Genomic DNA, 24,210 nt, shown 5'->3' on the forward strand with positions numbered 1-24,210 from the left:
TAGAGATGTTTTTTGTCCTACAGTTTTTTTTTTTCTTATGGCATATATACCATGTAAAATGGCTTTGTACAAATTGCTTGGAAATTCTGCCGTATAATGAATGCAGTCTATCAGAAAATGTAAATCATGTTATTGCAACATCCATTGTCTGATTGTAAAAAACAGTAACATTTGAAGAAGCTTTCCTTGCATATAGCAAATGTTATGTTCAACAGATATTTGAATGCCTACTATGTTTGAAAGCCATCCAAAACTTTGAAGTTGTGTTCTAAAAGAGGAATCAAATATTATTTTATTTTAAACATTTTCTTATTAAAATATGAAAACAGGCTGGCATGAAGTTAAAAATAAGTCTCCAAGTCCCACTCTGCTGTGGTTACCACTGTTAAGAGTTTGTGCAGATCCAATTATGTTTGCACAGTGTTAAAAACACACAAATGGGATCATATGTTGGCCACTGTTTGGCCCTTTGCTTTTTTTCAACTAATATCTCATTCTTTTCGATACCTATATCATAATTTATTTAACCTGTTCCCTAATAATGGATATTTAGATTGGTTTCAGTTTTTTCTTGTTATAAAAATGCTACACTGAAAGTTAAATTTTTATTTCATTTTTTAAAGTTTATTTATTTTTGAGAGAGAGAACATAAGGACAAGTCGGGGAGGGGCAGAGAGAGAGATAGAGAGAGGGAGACAGAATCCCAAGCAGCCTCCATGCTGTCAGCGCAGAGCCCAACGTGGGGCCTGAACTCCCCAACCATGACCCAAGTGAAAGTCCCATGCTCAACTGACTGAACCACTCAGGTGCCCCTGTGGGTTATTTTTTTTACTTGATGCTGTCCTTTGACACACAAAATTTTTTTAATTTTAAAGAAGTTCAATTTATTTTTTCTTCAAATTCTGTGCTTATGATGTTATATTTAAAAAACCATTGTTTAATCTAAGGTCATGCAGATTTTCACCTGTTTCCTTCTTAGAGTTTCAGTTTTTACATTTAGGTCTTTGATGTAAGATAGGGATCCAAATTCATTCTTTTGCATGTAGATGTTCAGTTGTCCCAACACCATTTGTTGAAAAGACTATATTCTTTTCTTATTGAATGGTCTTGGTACCCTTGTGGAAATGAATTGGTCATAGATGTGGGTTTAGTTCTGGACTGTCAGTTATATTCCATTAATATATATATGTCTATTCTTATGCCAGTGCCACAGTTTTAATTGCTCTAGCTTTGTAGTGAGGTTTGAAATCAGGAAGTATGAGTTCTCCTACTTTGTTCTTCTTTATTAAGCCTGTTTTAGCTATTGGGGATCCCTTCTGAAATTCCGTATGAATTCTAGGATTAAGTGATCCATTTCTACAAAAAGGGCAGTTGGAGTTTTGATAAGGATTGTATCGAATCTGTTGTAGTTTTTAGTGTCTAAGCCTTGTACTTCTTTGGTTCAATTTATTCCTACATATTTTATTCTTTGATACTGTTGTAAATGGAATTGTTTTTTTAATTTCATTTTTGTGTTCATTGCTGGTGTATAGAAATAAAACTTTATTGATTTATATTGATTTATATTGATTGTGTATCCTACCACTTTGCTGAACTAATTTTTTTAGCTTAAATGATTATTCTTTGTGTGGATTCTTTAGAGTTTTTATGTTTAAGATCTTATTTATCATCTATAAATAAAGATAGTTTTTCTTCTTCATTTCCAATCTGGATAGCTTTTTTTTTCTCTTGCCTAATTGCTCTGGCTAGATCACCAGTGCAGTGTTGAATAGAAGTGGCAAGAATAGACATCCTTGTCTTTTCTGATCTTAAGACAGAAGCTTTCAGTCTTTCACCACGGAGCATAATGGTAGCTGTAGGTTTTTCATATATGCCCTTTTATCATATTGAGGAATTTCTCTTCTATTCCTAGTTTGTTGAGTGTTTTTATCTGAAAGAGTATTTAGATTTTGTCAAAATGCTTTTACTGCATTTATTGAGATGACCATGCAATTTCTTCCCTTCATTCTATTAGTAGGATGTACTACATTGATTTTTGTATGTTGACCCACCTTTGCATTCCTGGAAAAAAATCCTAATTGGTCATGGTATATATTCCTTTTAATATGCTGCTGGATTTCATTTGTTAGTATTTTGTTTAGGATTTTTATGTCTGCATTCGTAAGGGGTATGGGTCTGTAGTTTTTTTGTGATACCTTCGCGTTGCTTTGGCCTCATGGAATGAGTTAGGAAGTATTCTCTTCTAGATAAAATATTGTAATAAAATTTTTTCATTTAGCATATAAACTTTTTCATGATCTTCATTATAACTCTTTTAATGACTTTATAATATTCCTGGTGCTAGATATGCCAGAGTTTGTGAAACCATTACCCTATTTATATCCATTTCAGAATTTTTTCTGTTTTAGATAGCACAGCAGTGAGCATCTTTGTGTCGGTACCTTTTTATTTTGTGCCTCAGTTTTAAGTGCACACTTTGTATTTAAAATCAAACTACTACTTGGCAATGAGAAAGAATAAAATCATGCCATTTGCAGCAACGTGGATGGAACTGGAGGGTATTATGCTAAGTGAAATAAGTCAGTCGGAGAAAGACAAAATACATGTTTTCACTCATATGTGGATCTTGAGAAACTTAACAGAAGACCATGGGGGAAGGGAAGGGGAAAAAATAGTTACAAACAGAGAGGGAGGGGGCAAACCACAAGAGACTCTTAAATACAGAGAACAAACTGAGGGCTGAGGGGGGGTGGGGGAGAGGGGAAAGTGGGTGATGGGCATTGAGGAGGGCACTTGTTGGGATGAGCACTGGGTGTTATATGGAAGCCAATTTGACAATAAATTATATTTTTAAAAATTGCATACAGGGGCGCCTGGGTGGCGCAGTCGGTTAAGCGTCCGACTTCAGCCAGGTCACGATCTCGCGGTCCGGGAGTTCGAGCCCCGCGTCAGGCTCTGGGCTGATGGCTCGGAGCCTGGAGCCTGTTTCCGATTCTGTGTCTCCCTCTCTCTCTGCCCCTCCCCCGTTCATGCTCTGTCTCTCTCTGTCCCAAAAATAAATAAACGTTGAAAAAAAAAATTTAAAAAAATTGCATACATACATACATACATACATAGCAGACTACAAGGATTCTTTAAAATATAGTCAGATGGAGTCCTGATAATTCTGAGAATTATTTTTTCTGATTATTTTATTTGAATTAAAGTTCTTACCATCCAGGGGCTCCTGGGTGGCTTGGTTGATTAAGTGTCCCACTTCAGATAATATCATGATCTCACGGTTCGTGGGTTCATGGGTTTGAGCCCCGTCTTGGGCTCTGTGCTGACAGCTCAGAACCTGGAGCCTGCTTCAGACTGTCTCTGGCTCTCTCTGCCCCTCCCCTGCTTGTACTCTGTCTCTCTGTGTCTAAAATAAATAAACATTAAAAAAATAAAGTTCTTACCATCCATAATGTTGCAACACAGTAGTCGTTTTTTAATTTTAATTGCTGACTTCTTCATTCATTTCATGAGTAGAGTGGAAAACTATCTCCAGCCACTCACTGTTAATGTACATGACTGACTCTAACATTGGAGCAAAAATAAAGCTTGCCTTAGTAATGTGTTTTCTGAACTGGACTTCTGAAACTGGAGTGCGGGTACTCTGTCACCATGGGTATTTGTTTTTAAGTACTATTCTGAAAGGCTTAAAATGCTCTCTGTGGCTGCCTGCCAGGGCATACAATGCACCAAACTCATAAGACAGACTCAATAAATATCAGTTGAAATCTGTTAAAAAGAAAACTATAGGCCCAATATGGTGTCACTTAGGCCAAGTCTGGCAAACCAAGACTTAATACCTAACCTAACTGCAGTTTCAACGTCCTGGGAATGTAACCTTTAAGTAGTCAATATGGGATGTCTTGGTCAATACTAGGAAATTTACTGATAGAATTCTTTTGCTTTCCTTAGGAGGACAGCAACCTTGCCAAACAATGCATTCCTTGTTAATAACTTCCTTTTTTTAAGGCCCTCTCTCTGCAGTTAAAAAACTTTTTATTTGTTTAGTTTTGTGAATAATCTCTTTATTTGCTATATGAGATACTGCCTGATTCATGAATGGGTTAATAAAGCCAATTTAATCTTCAGTTTAAAAAAAAAGTGCTCTTTGTGGGACCACATAATGATTAGCAGTACATTATCCAAGAAGATGATTGCAATAATTTATCCAAGAAGACGATTACAAATTATATGTTAGGATTAATATAGACTAGAAATTGTTGACTGTAATTTAAAAATTCATATTACCTTTGTTGTGATTAAAAACCATATCTGTTTAAATCTTTCTTTTTAACAGAGGTTTCAATTACTACCAAAGTAAATATAAAGGATTCATAGATTCTTTGGGACGAGAAATACTAACTACTTGATAAGGCAGGATTTTAAGCTTAGAATGAAGTAGAATCAAAGCATTTTGCTTTGCTGACAGTTTTCTTTGCTTGCAGTCCTTTTGTTATTAAAGATATATTTGACTAGTCTTAGAGCTTGAAAAATTATTTTACTGTTGAGCAGGGAACCATAGAAAATTTAGAGTGAGTAATTCAGCTGTCACACTTGAAACCTAAAGGTACAATTTGAAATTACACATCGACTGTTACAGAAATGAGCTTACTCATAAAATTTTGCTGCATACTGCAGAAAATTTGGCAGAGGTTTGATTTAATTCTGTCTCCTTGCCACAATTACTGATTATAATATAAATATATTAAATGCTGTTGTCCATGAAAAATATGGAATAAGAATTATTAATCATTTTTAGCTTGAAATATATTATCAGTTATAAAATGGAAAAAGAATGGTCTGATAAATATACAGGAGCCCACACAGTTAATTCTGATGTACATCTGCAGCTCTAATCCCATATCTCCAATTGACTACTTGACATTTCCACTTGGATGACCTTATTATTTAATGTACCTGTTATTTGATGCTGATTCCTTGGTCAGTAATGTAACTTCCAATTACAGTGTTTCCATGGGAAAAAAATAGACTCCACTTTGTGACATATCTTATGGTGTAGTGAATAAAAACTATTATCATTTCGAAGGACATTTGTACTTGCTTCTTTCATTATCAGTACAAACTCTCCATATCCGAAATTGCATTCTTCTCTCATTCCAAACTCCCTGCAAGGCAGGACGGTTGGGCATAGTTGAAAGCACTGGACTTTTGTCCTACTTTGGATACTGCCACTAGCCGTATGACCCTCCCTAGACATCATTTTTCCTTATTTGTAAAATGACGGTATTGTAGTGGAAGATCTGTAACATTGCTTCAGGTCTCTTGCTATAAAAGTTGGAAGTCATCAAGTGCATACCCTGGATGGGTTGGTTGTATGACTGAAATGTGGCCAGTTTTCTTTTGGTTTCAACAAATGGTCATCTCTTATCCATTCAGTTATCAAAGAGCCTTGTAGGGGCACCTGGCTGGCTCAGTCGTTAGAGCATGCGACTCTTGATCTCAGGGTTGTAAGTTGGAGCCCCACATTGGGTGTAGAGATTACTTAAAAATAAAATCTTAAAAAAAACAGTCCTGTAAATTGTTTTGTATTTTCCCTATTTATTCCCATTTTCTTTGCATTTTTGTTAATCTTAGTCCAAGTGTAGATCAAATAAGAACTTCCTGTGTAATTCCATTCTTTCATCATTCTAATTTATCCCCATACTGCTTTTTAGCTCATCTTCCCTCAAGACCAGTTACATCAAGTTACTTCTATGTAGAAAATGTTACTGGCCTACTTCTCTGTATCATATAAGAGCTTGTTCATCCATTGAGCTTTCAAATCCCTAGCACTGATTTTCTGTTTTAATTATATTGGTCTCATTAATCTCATCCTTTTTTTTTTTTTTAATTTGTGTATTTACCAGGTTATTCTCCTTACCTGAATGCCTTCTCCTTTTCCCCATTCTGCCATTCTGAGACTACCTTGTGAAACTTCACCCACTTTAGCAACAGGTGTCATTCTGTGATGGCTTCTTGTCCTTTTCTAAGGGTACAAAACCATGGCAAGAAATGGAAAAAGGAAAACACATCTGTGTATGGAGTATTGCCGTGTGCCAGGCTTATTACCTCATTTGAATTTCTTAGCAGTCTTTTGAGATGGGTGGCCTTAATCATAACTCTGGGGCTCTAAGAAGCGAACTAACCTCTACAAGATCACATGGCTAGTGAGCAGTTATAGCCGGGATTTGAACTCTGGCATCTGTTTACTTCTCCCTGACAAAAAAAAAAAAAAAAAAATGCCAAAGAACCATTAGTTGTCTTTTTTTACAGCCCCCCCCCGCAAACAAACACATAAACAGTACTAAAGGCACAAATTTAAGTGTTTAACATAGTCTGCTACCTAGCAGAAGTTCGCTAAAGATTTAGATGAAAATTCTTCTTAAATTTTTAGGGTATACATATTTTGTTAGTTCCTTTACATAGTTTATCAAAGGAGCTTGAAGTAAGGGAAGGCTTTCATATTATAAGGACTGTCTCTTTTTGTTTTAGAAACCCCAGGGAGATCTTTAATGTAGTAGTACTGTGATTTGAACTCTTTCAAAGGGAAAATAGCAAGATATTTTCTTTTTTAAATGTTTGCTTATTTAGGGAAAGACAGCATTTACCAGTGGGGAAGGGACAGAGAGAGAGAGAGAGAGAGAGAGAGAGTATCCCTTTGTGCTGTCAGCACAGAGCCTGACACGGGACTCAATCTCAATTAACTGTGGGATCGTGACCTGAGCCAAAATCAAGAGGTGGACACTTAACTGATTGGGCCACCCAGAAGCCCCAAAACATTTTCTTTTTTGACATTAAAGGCTGAAAGATGGCCTTCATGTGTGCATTCAGCAGTTATTCTTTCATGACATTGACTAGATAACATCAGGGCTAAAGGTGAATGAACAAGTCAAGCAGTGTTAATTAATGAGGGCTTTTAATGTTTATTTTTCAGAGAAAGAGAGAATGCGTGCCTGAGGGTGGGAGGGGCAGAGAGAGAGGGAGACAGGATCCGAAGCAGGCTCTGCGGTGTCAGTGCAGAGCCTGATATGGGGCTTGAACTCACAAACTGAGATCATGACCTGAACCAAAGTTGAATGTTCAACTGACTAAGCCACCCAGGCATCCCAATTAATGAGTTTTTAATGGAAGTCATACAAATTGTTGGTAGTCATTTATGCACTTGGATTCATCAGCGACTGTTAAAATGAAAATGTGTGTTTTTGACAGTAGTAGCTTAGATAATTTCATTCTAAGCCTTATGGTCACTTTGCATACTGATCTCAACCCCATATTTGTGTCTTCATTAGGTTATTCTATGCATCTCACTCCCCATGCCTGCCCTCTTGTAGCTCTCCTAAGCTTTAATCTTGTAGCTTTAACTCACTGCTAGATATTTCCACTGATGATCTGTCATTTCATACCTAGCATTTGTCATTTGATATTTTGTATAATTGTATGTTTGTGTTATTATATTCTCTTCCCCAGTGGAGAATAAAGTTTTAGTGTAAGGACCATGACAATCTTTGAGTCCTCTGTACTTATCAGAGTGCTATGGGTGCAGTAGGAGGCCAAATGTGTGTAATTGCAGTAATCTTCATGGCTAAACTAGCTTTTCCCTTTTGGTAACTTCAAAAGCCTAGTTATCATCCAGAGTTCATATATCATTGCAAAGGACAACAACAACCAAAAGGTGTTATTTTGTACCTTGTAAAAATGAAAGCATTGTCTTTGAAAGCTACGTATTCCTTGTAGAAGAAATTATCTTTTTGATGAATGACTTAAACTTACTTATTTTAGAGAGAGAGAGCAAGAGAGAGAGAGCACATAAGTGTGAGCTTGGGAGAAGGGCAGAGGGAGAGAGAGAAAGAATTTTAAGCAGGCTCCATGCTCAGCATGGAGCGCAGTGTGGGGGCTTGATCCCACAATCCTGAGATCATGACCTAAGCCAAAATCAGAGTCAGATGCTCAACCTACTAAGCCACCCAGACATCCCTTTATTTATTTATTTTTAGAAGCTTATTTATTTAAGTAATCTTTACACGCAACATGGGGCTCAAACTTGTGACCCCAAGATCAAGAGTCACATCCTCCTCTGACTGAGCCAGCCATGTGCCCCTAAACACATTTATTTAAAATTAAATCCATTTTGACTTTTGAAGGTGATAGATCTATTACCTTGATTGTGGTGATGGTTTCATGGGTATATGCATATGTCCAAAGTCCTCAAATTGTCTATATTAGTTATGTACAGTTCTTTGTATCACTTATAATTCAATAAAGCTGGTAAAAAATTAAATCCATTCTAACTGGCTTTTAACAGGCAGTATAAAATTATAGCACATAATTCTGGTGTTCATCTCACTTCAAACTAATTTTCTGTGTATTAGGCTTGCTTGCTTTTCTCCTTTGTCTACACATTGTCTCAACATTTTTTCTGATTTTTATTATACTTCTGATCTTTAAAATGTTTTGTTACATATTAACAGCATATTTTAAATACTTTTAATTGCCTTGAGATTATTAATACTGACTTGAGCACAAGGACCATGGCTTATCTGTCTTCATATTGGCAGTATGTCTAGCATAGTGTTGGGCAAAGAGCCAGGTAGTAGCAGATCACTCAAGTCTCCTGAGATGGAGACCAGTGTTACTTATTCATCATGCTGTGTGTGCCCTAGCCTACATTCACATTGTGAGCTAAAAACCCTAATGATGCTTGACTCTTAAATTAGCAATTATTAACAAGTCTTGATTATGATTTTAAACTTTTGGAAAATATCTTTCATTGAATAAGTTACTATCTACAAAGAATATGTTGATGTTGCTGCTTTGTGTAACATTGGAGGGATCAGAAATAATGTCTTCTCATTCTGTATTTGTCATTAAAAAATAATTTTTAATCAGTATGAAGTGCGTTGTAATATTTAAAATGTATTTTTGAAAAATTTTGCTTTTCCTACCCCCTTCTTATTTTTATAGTTACCGGGCAGTGACATTGCCAGTGGGAGTGATGTACTTTCTGATGTCATACCCAGTATTCCGAGTTCACCTTGCCTGCTTCCTAAAAAGAAAAACAAGCACCAGAATTTAGACGAACTTCCTTGGAGTGCAATGACAAATGATGAGCAGGTAGGGATCTTGACATTTCTTTATATAAAGTAGGCTTCACACCCAGCACAGAGCCCAGTGTGGGGCTTGAACTCAACGACCCCAGGATCAAGACCTGAGCTGAGATCAAGAGTCAGATGCTTAGCTGACTGCACCACCCAGGCATCCCAGGATCTTAACATTCTTAATTGAAAGCATATATAGAGAGAATATGTGAAATTCAGTGTATTGCCTATTTAAAGTTACTGGGTCAATGTGGATTGCTTAGTAAAATCTGAATTTGAGTTTTAACTGTTTTCAGGGAACAAATATAATATTTAAGTGCTTTTGATATTTGAAACACATTATAAATGACACACTAAAATATCAGGTTTTGGCATTGATCTTGTTTCTTATAATTTTTTATCACATAGGTGGAATATATTGAGTATTTGAGTCGTAAAGTCAGTACGGAGATGGGTCTTCGGGAGCAACTTGATATTATTAAAATAATTGATCCTTCTGCTCAAATCTCCCCTACAGACAGTGAATTTATTATTGAACTTAACTGTCTCACAGATGAAAAACTGAAGCAGGTATGTAAAGAAAATACAGATTATACAAGTATTAAGAAAACTGTTATTTTATAACATGTAGACTGGAATAATCATGTTAAAATACACAAATAATTAAGGTCCAGATCACTGCTGTGAAATGTAATATTAGAAAAAATGATGGCAGTATTTGAGAGCACATGGTTGTAAGGTTTTAGGTATATCTCACCTGGCAGTACCTTTCTGGGTTCATGTGGATCTAGAAACTGCTGTTTAGTTGTGTAGGCTTTGAAACTTGATTTCACCACTTAAGGGGTGGTTATGCTATTTGCTTCTTCTAATTCACCTTAAAAAAGAACGATTGACAGAATCAGAATACTGATTATTGAGGGCTGTCTATACTTCAGTGAACATCTGAGTTGAGGGATTTGAGTAGTCCTGTGAAGTAATTGATCCTGGCTAGGGTAAAACGTAAATTTCCTTCTGCTATTCTGAAATATGCATTTCTGCCATCTTCTAAATATAGTCTTTACTGCTCTATTTTTCTCTGGTACATAGCTGAATGAATACTTACGTTCTACTTTCATTTTTTAAAGAATTTTTTTTGCATTTATCATTACTTACAAAAATTTTTTATTTCATTTCTCTCAACAGACATATTATTATTTTCTATATTCCAGCTCATTTTTCATTAGTGTTGAAATTGATGCCTTGCATTTGAAGACAGGTACCATGGGCCCCTAGCCAAGATTTAGGAAACACCCTAATCTTCAATATATTCAGCAACTTAAATCATATTAAGTGGAGATCTTTAAAACATGCCTAATCTGATCTATTTTATTGTTAATTTCTCTGAGTGTTATTTTCTTATAATCCTAAATTCTGGAGGCCAGTAGCCTTCCATTGACTGATTATATTATATGTTTTTAAAATATAACTCCATGATCAATATTCTAGAATTTTGACATTGTCAATTTTTCTGGTACTTGTTTCTACATTGAGAAATTTCTTTTGTCCTTATAGTCTACTTATGTACATCTGTAGCACTTTTTTATTTGATTTATTTATCTAACAATATTAAGTGTCTATCATGTATTAAGTTGTAGGATAAAAAACACTTTAACGAATGATTGTTGTCTTTATAGAGCCTACAACTCAAGAAAGAGTCAAACAAATCAACCTGGATTACAATCCAAGTTTATAAATCATTATTCAATAAATGTTAATTTTATTTCTTCATAATTACTATCTTTCACTTTCTATTTGTTAAGCATCTAGTTCCAAGTTTGTTTTTTTTTTTTTTTGGTATACTCATCAAAAGCAAGAAATGAACATAGTTACAGTATTATTAAATAATCTACAGACTGTATTCAGGTTACACCAGTTTTTCTACTAATATCTTGTTTTATCCCAGGATCCAATCCAATCTTTTTTTATAAAGTTTTTATTTAAATTCTAGCTAACATATTAACTTCAGGTGAAATACTAATTTCACGTGTACAATTTAGTAATTCAACACTTACATACAACACCCAGTGCTCATCATAACAAGTGCACTCCTTAATCCCCATCACCTGTTTAACCCATCCCCCCACCCCACTCCCCTCTGGTAGCCATCAGGTTGTTCTCTATGGTTAAGAGTCTGTTTCTTGGTTTGCCTCTTTTTTCCCTTAGCCCATTTTTGTTTTTTAAGTTCCACATATGAGTAAAATCATATGGTATTTGTCTTTCTCTGACTGACTTGTTTTGCTTAGCATAATACTCTCTAGCTCCATCCATGTTGCACATAGCAAGATTTCATTCTTTTTTATAGCCCAGTAATATTCCTCTGTGTGTGTGTGTGTGTGTGTGTGTGTGTGTATGTGTGTGTACACATACCATATCATCTTTATCCATTCATCAGTCAGTGGACATTAGGGCTGTTTCCATAATTTGGCTGTTGTAGACAATGCTGCAGTAAACATTGGAGTGCATTGTATCCCTTTGAATTAGTAGTTTTGTATTCTTTGGGTAAGTACCTAGTACTGCAATTGCTGGATCATAGGACAGTTCTATTTTTAATTTTGGGGGGACCCTCCATACTGTTTTCCATAGTGGCTGCACCAGTTTGCAATCCCATAAAGAGTACAGGAGGGTTTACCTTTCTCCACATCCTCACCAACACTTGTTGTTTCTTATGTTGTTGATTTTAGCTGTTTTGACAGGGGTGAGGTGACATCTCCTTGTAGTTTTGACTTGCATTTCCTTGATGAGGAGTACATCTGTAGCACTTTGGATAATCTTTTACTTTATGTACAATATTCTTCTTTTCTCCAGTATTTTGAGGGAGAATGTCAAGGAACACTAACCAGATTTTGTCTGTGTGTTCCAAGGTCAGAAACTATATCAAGGAGCATAGCCCTCGCCAACGGCCTGCAAGAGAGGCCTGGAAGAGAAGCAACTTTAGTTGTGCGAGCACCAGTGGAGTGAGCGGTGCCAGCGCCAGCGCCAGCAGCAGCAGTGCCAGCATGGTCAGTTCTGCAAGCAGCAGTGGGTCCAGTGTTGGAAACTCTGCTTCAAACTCCAGTGCCAACATGAGTCGAGCACACAGTGACAGCAACTTGTCTGCAAGTGCAGCAGAGCGGATTCGGGATTCAAAAGTAAAATGTCTAATCAATACAAAACTTTACCTTTCAATATTAATATTGGTACTCCTTCATATAAATTTCTTGAAGAGTTAAAATTATCTTGCTGTCTGGATGCCGGTGGATTTTGGCTTTAATTGAACAAGCAAGGCTACTCTGCTGTTGAGTAAAGCCCTTTACGCTGAGTACTTTGAAATACCGTTTTGACCCACAACCATATCACATCAATTTTATCTGATTTTTGTGTCTATTTTTGAGTAAGATAAATTGGTGGAAATAGTGAGTGAGTCTCAAGATTGCAACATTGACTGCAAGTCACTACTGAGCAGATCTCACTATGTTGCTGATGTTGCTGTCTATTAGCTCCTAAGAATGTTCTGCATGTCTTTTGTGTGTGTGTGAAATGTTCTGTTAACCTTGAGTGTTTGTTCTTAGATCTTTTAAAAATGTAATAACACCTTCTCTAACTTCTGCCTATTCACAGTTGAGAAATTCTTGGTAATATTATTGGGCATGTAAAAAATAGGGAGGTATTAGTGCATATAGAATGGTTTTGTGATACTGAAGGGAGTTCAGTTCCTTGCAGTGGGTACAGTTTGGAGCCAACTTAACAATGATAAGAGTATCTCTCTAACTCTTTGGGAACCCAGTGGTGACTAGAAGATACACAGTGATTCCTTCCCTGGCTTTTACCAAAGTAGCAGAAACATAGCCAGCTTTGTTGGTTGCCAGGGGATTCCTCTGGATATGTGGTCATTCCTTTTTTGCATCACTTCACCAGTGACAAGGAATAGAGTACCCACTGGGTTTCTAATGGGTTTTTAAGATGGTATTTGCCTAAAATGGAAAAGACATGATTCTTTCCCAGCTGTTGTAAAATTGCTAGTGCTTTCAGATGAAAGACACCTTAAAAGCATAAGCATTAGAGATTTTGGCATTGTTCTCTACATTTATATTTAGTATTGTTCACTGTGTATTCACTCCGCAGTGACACCAATGTACCTTAATTTGGTAAAAAAAAAAAAAGGCTTTGAAATGATTATCTGTAACTAGATAAAATGATCAGATGTCCACCCTTCCTAAGATTCACTGGTCAAATACCATAAAAATAGAATCTTGAAGAATCATTTTCAAGTCTAAGCCAGTGGCTCACTTACTGGAACCAGGATCATACTGCAGAGGAATTTGAACATCTCTAAGAATTCTGAAAATACAGAATTTGATCCATAAAATACTCCGAGGTGGATATGGCAAAACTGAACCTTACTGATTGAGAAATTTTTATTTTGGCAGAAGCGATCCAAGCAGCGGAAGTTACAGCAGAAGGCCTTACGCAAGAGGCAGCTGAAAGAGCAGAGGCAGGCTCGGAAGGAGAGGCTCAGTGGGCTCTTCCTCAATGAAGAAGTGCTGTCCTTGAAAGTGACTGAGGAAGACCATGAAGCAGATGTAGATGTTTTGATGTAATAAGGGTGAATTTGTCAGCATTCTTTCTAAGCATTAAAGTATTCTCCTTTTATTTGTTTACATGCATCTTTACCAAACTTTTGGTTAGGGCTGTGCTGATATACCATTAATAATTTAGGCCAGTGGTTCTCAGCAGGTGGTCCCTAGACCAGCAGCCTCAGCATCACCTGAGAAGTTGTTAGAAAGGCATACTACCAGGCTCCATCCCAGATGCAGTGAATCATAAACTCTGGGTGAGGGGCCCAGCATTGTGTTTTAACAAGCACCAGGTTCTTCTGCTGCACGCTCTACTTTTAAGAATCACTAATTTAGTAAATGTTTTCACTATTTAGACTTTAGGGTGGCTAAGTAGGCTTTTTCAAGAACTAGTACTTTTACAGTTTAGAAGATTTCAAGGTACTGCTGACAAGTAGCTTATTATGTCAGTTTAGGTACATATGTCCGGATCATAATTCAGTTTTCCTTCCTAATGTTACAATTTTTTAGTTTGCTTTTTATAAGGGCCATAGCATAAGTCTCAATTCCTAGTGGAAATCTTGTTTTGAGGTTGTGGGTGTGGGGTGTAGATTGCTGTTTACAATAGTGCCTTCATTAGGTTTAGTTTTATTTTCATTTATTATTAACTCAAAGGTGTAAAAATAGGCCCTAATGTCTTTCCTGTTAGGTTTGTTTCTGTTTTTCACTTTATGTAAATTCAGAATCCTTTCTGTAAGTGATGACTACTGAGGAAATAATGTTAGTAGTAGCTGAACTTCAGACTTGATGCTATATCGATTAATATTCAAATAGAGAAGGCAATTAAGCAAAACAGCCAATTCTGCTTTTCCATGGCTTTCTGAAATTTTAGTCTGTGAAACTGTCTCTCTTAAGTTCTTTTTGAAAGTCACTTTTTTCCAGCACTGCTCTAATTTTTAAATATTTGGTATAACAGCTTCTGGCATGTGAAAAGGCTAATGTTCAAAGTTAACTAAAGAAAACCCTTACAGTTCTAAACTTCTCTATAAATTGCTAGAAATACACGGAGCAGTGAGATATAGAAAAAAAACCTTCGCTTGTTGGCTATTGATAGAAGTCTAATTTTAGATGTGAAATCATGAGTTTTCTTTAAATGTTTTCATGGAGACTTTGTTATCATGAACATTAGAAGTAGTATTATTTCTTTTCTTCTACCACATGTCTAAACATTCACATGGGTTAAAGAAGATGGAAACTGATACTACTGACAAGCTGCTTTCTGACTTTCATAATTTTTATTATGGATAACTTTTGGGAGGTAATCATGATTCTGTAGGAGGAACTGTAATCAATATTTTTTTTAACTCTAGAGTCAGAGGTTATGTGATAGGATCTTTACTTTTTTTTTTTTTTTTAAATTTTTTTTTTCAACGTTTATTTATTTTTGGGACAGAGAGAGACAGAGCATGAACAGGGGAGGGCCAGAGAGAGAGGGAGACACAGAATGGGAAACAGGCTCCAGGCTCTGAGCCATCAGCCCAGAGCCCGACGCGGGGCTCGAACTCACGGACTGCAAGATCGTGACCTGGCTGAAGTCGGACGCTTAACCGACTGCGCCACCCAGGCGCCCCGGATCTTTACTTTTTTAAACTATCATATCAAGTGGCTCATTAAGAAAAAGATTAATGACTTAAAGTTTTAATTCTCAGTTGATATAAAGGCTTTTAACCTTTGCTTACAATCATGTGTTTTGAAATTTTGATTTTACTCTAGTTCCTTGAAGGTTAAAGAATTGAAACTGAGGATAAAAATTGATGTATTGCAGCTTTGCTGAGGTCTGTGGTATGGTTTTAAGATTTTGAAGACTACTAAGTTCATACTTTAAATTTTACTAAAATATAAAAGTATATGTATATGGTTTTCAGTTGGAGTACTCCCTTTGACTTTCCTCTTACCCTTTCTTTGATGCTCCTAACTTGTTTAGAGGGCCCCAAAAGAGCTTAGGGATAGACCCCAGAATACTTTGAGGAAGGTGGAAAGGGTCACCCTCATTGTGTCTTCCTTCCAAGTCTAGGAAGAGCAAATAGAAGAGCAAATGCAGCTGAATTCTCTGCCTGCTCTTAGCAAAGCAAAATTCCAGAGAATGACTTGTCTGTTCTCTACCTATTCTTCCCAGGAAAGTAGGCCACTTCTGGAGACCATAGAGCAACATTTATCTGTTAAATACTTGGAAACAATTGACAATGACCAGTAAAAGAAAATCCTAACAGGGTCATGATATAATACGACCATTTTTTTCACTCTCCCAACAATTACATAGTCTTATTACCTTAGATTTAACTTAAGTCACTATTAAACAAGTTTACCAAAGCACCACAAAGCCAGTTTTAAAAGTTTATAAAGATTTGAATGTTTATAGTAAAGTATGCCATGAGATTTTGCGTAAATTTGGATGTCACGTCTTTACTATAAACTAGAGATTGCCTATAAAGTTGGTTTGAAGGAGACTGAAAATAATTCTTCTGATTAAAGGGAAAAAAAATAAAACAACTTGGCTTGCTTGTGTTATGGAAGAGGGAGATTACAAAATCTCTCTCCATCTCCTCCCCCCCAAAAAAAACAGCATAAAAAGATAAAAAAGTTCTTGTTTTTGTTAATGTGCTGTACTGTACTTTTTTTCTGTTTTAATGTCTCATGTAGATAATTCAAGTTTGAATTATTTCTTTCCTGGAATAAGTCATAATTTATTCAGTCTGACATATCTCTGAGTTTAAGACAAATCCAACTCAGTATTTTTCCTGTTTATAAATCCAAACTAACAAATTAATAAAAATGTGAGACTTATTTGCTCTAGTGTCAGTGTTATCTGTAGAGAATTGACACTGGAGTAAATAAGTGTCTCCCCTTTAAACATAACCTTTGTTAACTTAGGGCATGATAAAGTACCCTCAAGTTTTTCAAAAACATTTTATTAGAGACCTTGTATGTATGTTAATTGTACCTCAATAAAACTGGAAGAAAAAAAAGAATTTTTGTAGAAGTCTATGAGACCCCAGCACAGCTTTTCAAAGTATGGACCTTGAATTAAACAAAATGGCATATCTTTTTCTATAGTTTTGCAACTGAATCAAAGTAAGGCAATGTAGTATAACGTTTAGTGGAATTTAAAGGGCTAATTCATTCTGCCCTAACAAGAACTTACAATAAAATAGCACTTTTTTTTCATGAGACTTGTCTCACTTTTTTGTTAGGCTGTGGCAGTTTTGTCCATTTCCTCAGCCCTTCGGGTTGACCAGATATTGCTGAATTAATCCCAGAAACTGACTTGTAATTTAATGACTCTACAGATTGAACAGACATCTCATTTATTTAGCTCCTTAAAAGTGCTAATTGCCACTTAAAGGAGAAATTCCAAGAAACTTCTGTATAAAGGTATCCAGATTCGGGTGAGCTTTAAAAATTGTGAAATTAATGAAATGTCTTCATATTTAAGCCAAAAATGTTAGTATATGACAAATATAGAAGTCTTGTTTCCAGATTCTTTAGCAGAGATTTTTGTTCATGGCTTACTTTATAGCCTCATGTGCCTTAAAGGTTAACTCTGTACTTTTTCTCAATATCAGGCTTTTTCAATCTCAAAAGTTATCTAAAAATTATAATTTGTTTTATAAAATGTCCATACTGTTGGATATCAGTAAGCAAAAACATTAAATTGAATCTGATTAATCAATGGTGATAGAGTGTGTAATAAAACAAGAACCTTTCAGGTCTTAAATTTCATTTATATAACATTATTTTTGGCCCAGCTAGGTCATTGAAGGACACTGAAAGTTATCTGAAGTATAGCTTAATGTATTCTCTCATTTTTTCCCATGAAAAAGGTCATAAGCCAGAATGCTTTTTTAAAACCAGATAATTCTTAGTATCTGGGAAGATCATTTTAAAGGCAAAAGTAGTTCAAGAACATAGATTATAGAACAACTTGATTCTCTCATTATAACTTTAGGCATTCTTTGCATTCATTTCTGTAATAGCTGGAACACTCCCCTCCCCTTTAACAAATTACTTTTTAGCTCAAGAAAATGTTTGCTTAGAATGGGAGGAGTTACTTAAAGTCAGTATATAGTTTGAGACAGTTGATAGGAAAATTCCCAGTTGCATTCAAATATAGTATTGATATTGAGCACACTGACATAGAACATGTCTAAACTTAGAGATAAATCTAATCCTTAAAAGGACTATTAGTTAGAAAATAAGTATCTGTATACACATGTACTGTGGTAACTTTGGATTCGTTTTAAGTCTGACAAAGTAAGATAAATTCTATCTTTACAAAGAAATTATGCTAAGTGAGTGAGAGAGAAATATTTAGACCTAGACATTTCTGTCAGCATAGTATCTAGAACATAGCTCCTTAGAATTTTAGCTTAATTCTCATTTCTTTGGAAAATAATTTACTTTTTCCAAAGGCTTAGAAGGAACTCTAAAAATTTCTCTAATTAACTGGCAATTAATAGAGTACAGAAGTTGCATGCTATAGCTGCAGATCTCAGTTGACTCACTAAAATTTTATTTTCACATTTTCTCTAATATTAAAATTATTTTGAGCCCCTCTCACAGTTTATATTTTCAATTCAGGTTATTAATATTTTAACCTAGATCACATGATGCTAAGTTAATTTTTAATTTGACATTCATACTGAACTCTGAAAAACTGGTTTGTTCTTGTCTTATTTCAGAATACAGTGTTTTTCCTTTATCGTCAAGTTTGTTACATCTTTGTGGTCAATGGAACCTGTGGAAATCTGTGTTCTTTTTTTTGTGGTGAGGGATATGGGTAGAAAAGAGAATTGCTCTAATCATACGTACGCATTTTAAAGGTAGTTGTAGAATTAATATGTATAAATGACATGTTAACACTTACCTACTCTGGATTGTTCTAAGGAACAGTGGCCTGAAGCCATGGCTTGTTTTCTGGAGCTGCTTGCTCTTCAACAGTAGCTGACCAATTGGATTTAAGTTTAGACTTTGGAGTTAGGTTATCTAGCTGAGGCTTTTAGGAATGAAGCAGACTATGTCTGTTCCTGTAGTGAATCAATTTAATTTCCACTTTGAGTACTCTAATTTGGGTATAAGTATTATCCATTCTAAATCTTTGTGTTGGGAGTTTAATTGGACTGTTGTCAAAAGCTATTAAAAAAGCTAAACACAAATATATGTAAAACACTTCACAAATGTTTAAAATTTTCACTTTTTTTTAGTTTCAAAGGTTAGTTATGTAGCATCAATATCATAACCAAAGCAAGTAGGAAGTTGACTGGTTTGGAGATTCTTCAAGTAGTCTTCAATACTGTAACACTTCAGATTGTTAACCAGGATTTTTGTCCTGTATTTCTGCTAAATGTATTACTATATTAATGCACTTTTGTATATATAACTGTCTCTGTACATTCTGTACTTACTGCAGTGTATATAAAAGCTGTTTTTCCTGAAGCTGTAGGGGAAAAACAATAGCTGTAACACAAGTTGTTTCTATTTTGAGTTCCTTCTTGTACTTGAAAGTAGTGGTTCTGTAGTTAATTCTAAATGTGTATGTATGGTTGTAATTAAAACTGGCAATGTGGCAGACCTGTCTTTTGAAGCTGAATATCAGACTGAACAGTGTTGTTTTGGCTATTGAAAACCCTTGTAGTATTTTAATTGTTTCTTTTGATGTACCATGGGTTTCTACAAAACCCACTGTTGCTTACTTACTACTTTATACTTCTGAATCTACTCCTTTACATATTCCATCCCAGAACATTTATCAACAGAGAAAATTAGGTCTCCTCTCTTTTGCTCACAGTTTGGTTAAGATTCCATAAACTTGTTTTGTGAAAGCCCCAATTTCCCAAATGTCATTGACAAATCATTTTTTTTTCTGGAGAGATAAGATTTCTAGGGAGATTAGCATTCATAGTAAGTTGAAAATCAGGTCTAAATTTTGTTTATAGAAAATCGGATTTATTTTCCTTATATATTAATCTAGAAAATTTTTAGGTTATAATTATATGAAAGAAATGTCTGAGCAGTTTTACATAGTTTCAGAAGCAATTCAACTTTCAGCAGCAACTTTATCTCTTGCCACTAGAGGGAGGTCTGTGTTTGCTCTCCTTTGGAAAATCTCTTAGCTGCTTTTCTTTTGTTTTTAATTTCAGAGGTTGGAATCCACCTCATTTTCAAAATCCCTTTTGTGATATTACTTTCATTTGTTAGTGAAAGGTAAGTTAATTGAGCTTGTTTAATAAAGCAAATCTAACACTTTTCTGTAATCTTCAATTTTTAATAAATGTGAGTTAGATATTAAGTGAAACGTACGTGTGTGTGTGTGTGTGTGTGTGTATGTTTTTCTTAGATACTTTAGAACTATACTGTCCATTATAACCACTATCCATATGTGGCTATTTAAATAAATTAAATAAAATTTAGTTCCTTGGTCCCATTAGCAACACTTCAAGTGTCCAGTAACCACGTATGGCAAAAGACTACTGTGTTGGTAACTCCAATTTACAGAACATCTTCACTATCACGGGAAGTTCTGCTGGACAGTACAGTCTAGAGATTTGATGGTTTATGTAGCGACCAATGTCATCATTTTACCACTGAACCATACTCAGTGATTCAAAACTGCTTCACACAGTTAACTGTTGTAGGTGATTGGTGTGGGAGGGAGAGTAAGCTGTGTTTCACTTTTCTACTTCATTAAATCTACTACCAAAGTTGAGACTTCGGTGATTTAGTGGAGAAATTTCTCAAATATCGAGCATTTCACTTGAACTCTGAATAAGATTTCTTAAAGACTCCATTTTAAAAAATTGCTTAGAGGGTTTCTTTATTCTTGTGATGTAAGAGTCTTAATAGAGTAATGGAGCCACTGTTACTTGGGACTGACAATCCTCTACCCTCTCCCCATTAGTCTGAATCTTATGGTTAAGTGGTATTTTTATATTACATTATCTGTGTTTCTTAGTAATAGATTGATGGATATTAGATTTAGGTACAATGTTATTTCCCTTCGTAATGGGTAAGTAACATTTTTAACATTCCAGTTTATGCATTTGGTCACCAGGATCCCATTATATTCCTTTTTTTCAGATTTGTCTTATAAAAATTGTCAAGTAAGACAGCAAAATGAATCCCCACATATCCATATTTACTTCCACTCTTGCCTTATGCCAATCTTGTTTCTTTTGACCTCCACCCCCAGAAACTCCCCTTACCTCAACTCCCAATGATACTAAAGTTAACCCCAGGTGATAATTTCATTTTTAAATGTTTCAGTATCAGATGTTTAAAAGATAAGGACACTCCTACTTTATACATAAATATGACCATATACCTTCATAAATAAAAATTCCTTGATATCAAATGTGTAGTTTACTTGCTTGAAATAAAAACCATAACCATTAGTCTTTTTCATTTAAAAATCATTCTACATTTTGTTAGCACTAAGGAAGAATTACTTTTATTATGGCTTGAGTCAGTGTTGACAGTATGTCTTGAGCGCATTTTATGATGAGATATCTGTTGCTTTTAGATAAAAACAAAATCCAGCTGTTTTCCTTACTACTTTGTTAATGAAGGCATGAAATAATTTGGGTAGCAGGAAAGAAGGAGGGAATTAATTGTTCAAGATGAGTTGAACAGATATTTTCTGTCTCACCTAACTTTGAGTTCAAGAATGATCTTTTTTAGCCCAAATTGGCACACATGGTAGAGATCTGAATACCTATTATTTATTTATAAAGAGTTTTGCAAGGGTACTCAAGGAGACATAAAAAATAGAGATTATTTGACCCCCTCAAAATTCATTTCAGGAAACCTTTTTAATAGCTGTGACTGAGGCTATTGATTTTGTTTTTGCATTTTAACTTACTGAAACTTAGACTTCCCAAATTGTAGAATTTCAGAGCTTGAAGGGACTTTGGAGATCATTTATTTAGCTTGGTGGTTCTTAAACTTGATTGGGCATCAGAATCCCCTGCAGGACTTGTTTTAAACACAGGTGGCCAGCCCCCACTCCTCAGTTTCTGATTCAGTAGGTACGGGTGGGGCCTCAGGATTTGCATTTTTAATAAGTCCCTAAGTGATGCTGATGCTGCTGGTTTTATGAACCCATGGAGAACCATTGCGATGCAGCTCAATCCCTTTTTCTCTTGCCTGTATTTTTGCAAATAAAATTTACACTAAATGGAATGTGACTTCTTTGCCCAAACTGGTTAGTGACATGGCCAAATCAGAATCCATACCTTGAGGTGCCTTATTCACACTGGAAAAGTGGAGTGCTTTTCCTATTGTGCATTTGTTTTCTTTATAGTAGTTGCCTCCAAATGATTCCTTCCAAGTTTTTTCTTAACATTTGGATTTTCTTGATACTGGTCAATCTTTATCTCCCTAGATTGGGAGTTCCTAAATTGGAGTCAGGATTAAAATTGCTGGCAATTCTGGGGCGACTGGGTGGTTCAGTCGGTTAAGCATCCAACTTCAGCTCAGGTCATGATCTCCCAGTTTGTGAGTTTGAGCCCCACGTCGAGCTCTTTGCTGACAGCTCGGAGCCTGGAGCCTGCTTCTGATTCTGTGTCTCCCTGTCTCTCTGCCCCTAACCCACTTGCATTCTGTCTCTGTCTCTCTCAAAAACAAGTAAACATTAAAAAAAATAAAAAATTGCTGGTGATTCTTTTTTACATGCCAATGTATTTTTCTGAGGAGGGCTCCATATCTTTTATTAAGTTCTCAGATGACTTTTCTTCCCCTTAGTGGCTAAGATTCTGTCCTTTTAGGGCAATTTTGGTTTTTGGCAATAACCAAGGGTCATTTGGGAAGCTGTCTGGTGGTTAATGTGCATGAGAAACCTGGAAATTGCTACATTTGGTCAATAAAGTATGATTTTAAAAGTAATAAGACTGGTTTTCTCATGTGGTAAAAACTGGCTTTAATGTATATTAAAGAAAAGAGTTCTAGAAATATTTTGGGCAGTGACAGCATTATTGGATTAGGTGTATGGTGATGACTTGGAATGGGGATGTTACTAATTTGGATGTATTAGCTCTGGCTTGTTGATTAAAATAGTGATTTCTTTATAATCATAACTTTTATTCTAGAGCAAAATTCTCCAGTAATGTTTTAGAAATGTTGGGTTAGACTTCATAGATTTGTTCATCAGATCTGAGATAACAGAACTAGATGGTAATCTGAAAACTTGAAACAGATACAGACTTTCTGATATAATGGTCATTAAAACAGTCTATTTTTCAAGTGAGAGAAATGAAGTGATTCATTCACGTCCTATATGATGACATATTAAGGACTAGAATCCAAGGCTCTTGAGTGCTTTTCCCACTATATCACACTGCTTTATATCATGCTACTACTTTTCACAGTGTTTTGGGGAAAACACCTTAGGATTTTGGTATAGAGCAGTGGTTAAAGTGTGGACCCCACTTTGCTGGACACCAGCAAAATAAGTATCACCTGAGAACTTGTAAGAGGTGCAAATCTTTAGGCCCCACCCCAGAACTAGGGAATCAGAAACTGAGGGGAGGGAGGGTAAAGCCCAGTAATCTGTGTTTTAGCAAGCCTCCCAGAGGATTCTGATGCACACTCAAGTTTGAGAACCACTAGTATGGAGTAATGATTCTCTACTCTGGCCAAACATCAGAATTGTCTGTGGGAAACTTAAAAAATACCATACCACCTTCCCTACTCACCCAGACAAATCAATCTCAGAGGTGACACCTGGGCATCTATTGTTTTGTAATAAACATTATATTTTGGAATAATTTTATGTTTATAGAAAAATTGTGAAGATAGTATAGAGAGTTCCTGTGTACCTGTTGCTCAATCCTCTACTGTTAAAATTAGTTTTAAAAACTAAGAAATTAACATTGGCACATTACTGTTAACTACAGGTTTATTCAGATTTCCTTATTTATTCTTAATTCAGATTTCACTAATTTTACCATTAATGTTCTTTTTCTATTCCAAAATCCAATCCAGGATTCCTCATTGTGTTTAATCATCATGTGTCCTTAGCCTCCTCTGGTTTGTGACAATTTCTCAGTCTCTCCTTGTTTTTCATGATCTTGACAAATATAAGGAGAATTGGTCCGTTATTTTGTGGAATGTCATCCTCAATTTGGGCTTGCCCAATGTTTTTCTCACAGTTAGACTGGGGTTTTGGGATGACTCAAGATCAACATGACTCAACCCTAGTTACATTAACTTTGATCACCTGGCTAGTGTTCACCAGGCTCTTCACTGCAAAGCTACTATTTTCCCTTTCAATACTCTGTTTTTTGCGAGTAAGTCATGCAGTCCAGCTCACACTCAAGGAGGAGAGACAAAATAGGCTCTGCCTCCTGGAGAGAGAAGGATCTGTACATATGTTTTGGGGATTTCTCTTTGGGAGATTTGCCTCTTCTCTGTATTTATCTACTTGATCACTGATATCAGTATGGATTCATGGA

The 24,210-nt window shown here is 35.6% G+C and overlaps 1 protein-coding gene across 2 annotated transcripts in view; it reads left to right on the forward strand.

The window, feature by feature from the left end:
- Positions 1 to 15,165, forward strand: part of FAM199X (family with sequence similarity 199, X-linked) — a 30,448-nt gene extending 15,283 nt beyond the window's left edge. Inside the window, exons 3-6 of one of the 2 annotated variants that reach the window (XM_047081888.1) lie at positions 9,001 to 9,150; positions 9,543 to 9,704; positions 12,035 to 12,301; positions 13,580 to 15,165. In XM_047081888.1, the coding sequence (XP_046937844.1) occupies positions 9,001 to 9,150; positions 9,543 to 9,704; positions 12,035 to 12,301; positions 13,580 to 13,750 (750 nt within the window). In that variant the 3' untranslated portion in view covers positions 13,751 to 15,165. The remainder of the gene's footprint in view (positions 1 to 9,000; positions 9,151 to 9,542; positions 9,705 to 12,034; positions 12,302 to 13,579) is intronic. The other variant, XM_047081889.1, reaches the window with a different exon arrangement.
- Positions 15,166 to 24,210: the final 9,045 nt, after the last annotated feature.

The sequence above is a fragment of the Lynx rufus genome, unplaced genomic scaffold (assembly GCF_022079265.1).
Source record: "Lynx rufus isolate CCGP_SWC_20201006 ecotype Redwood Valley unplaced genomic scaffold, mLynRuf1.p SCAF_19, whole genome shotgun sequence".
Taxonomy (NCBI): domain Eukaryota; kingdom Metazoa; phylum Chordata; class Mammalia; order Carnivora; family Felidae; genus Lynx; species Lynx rufus.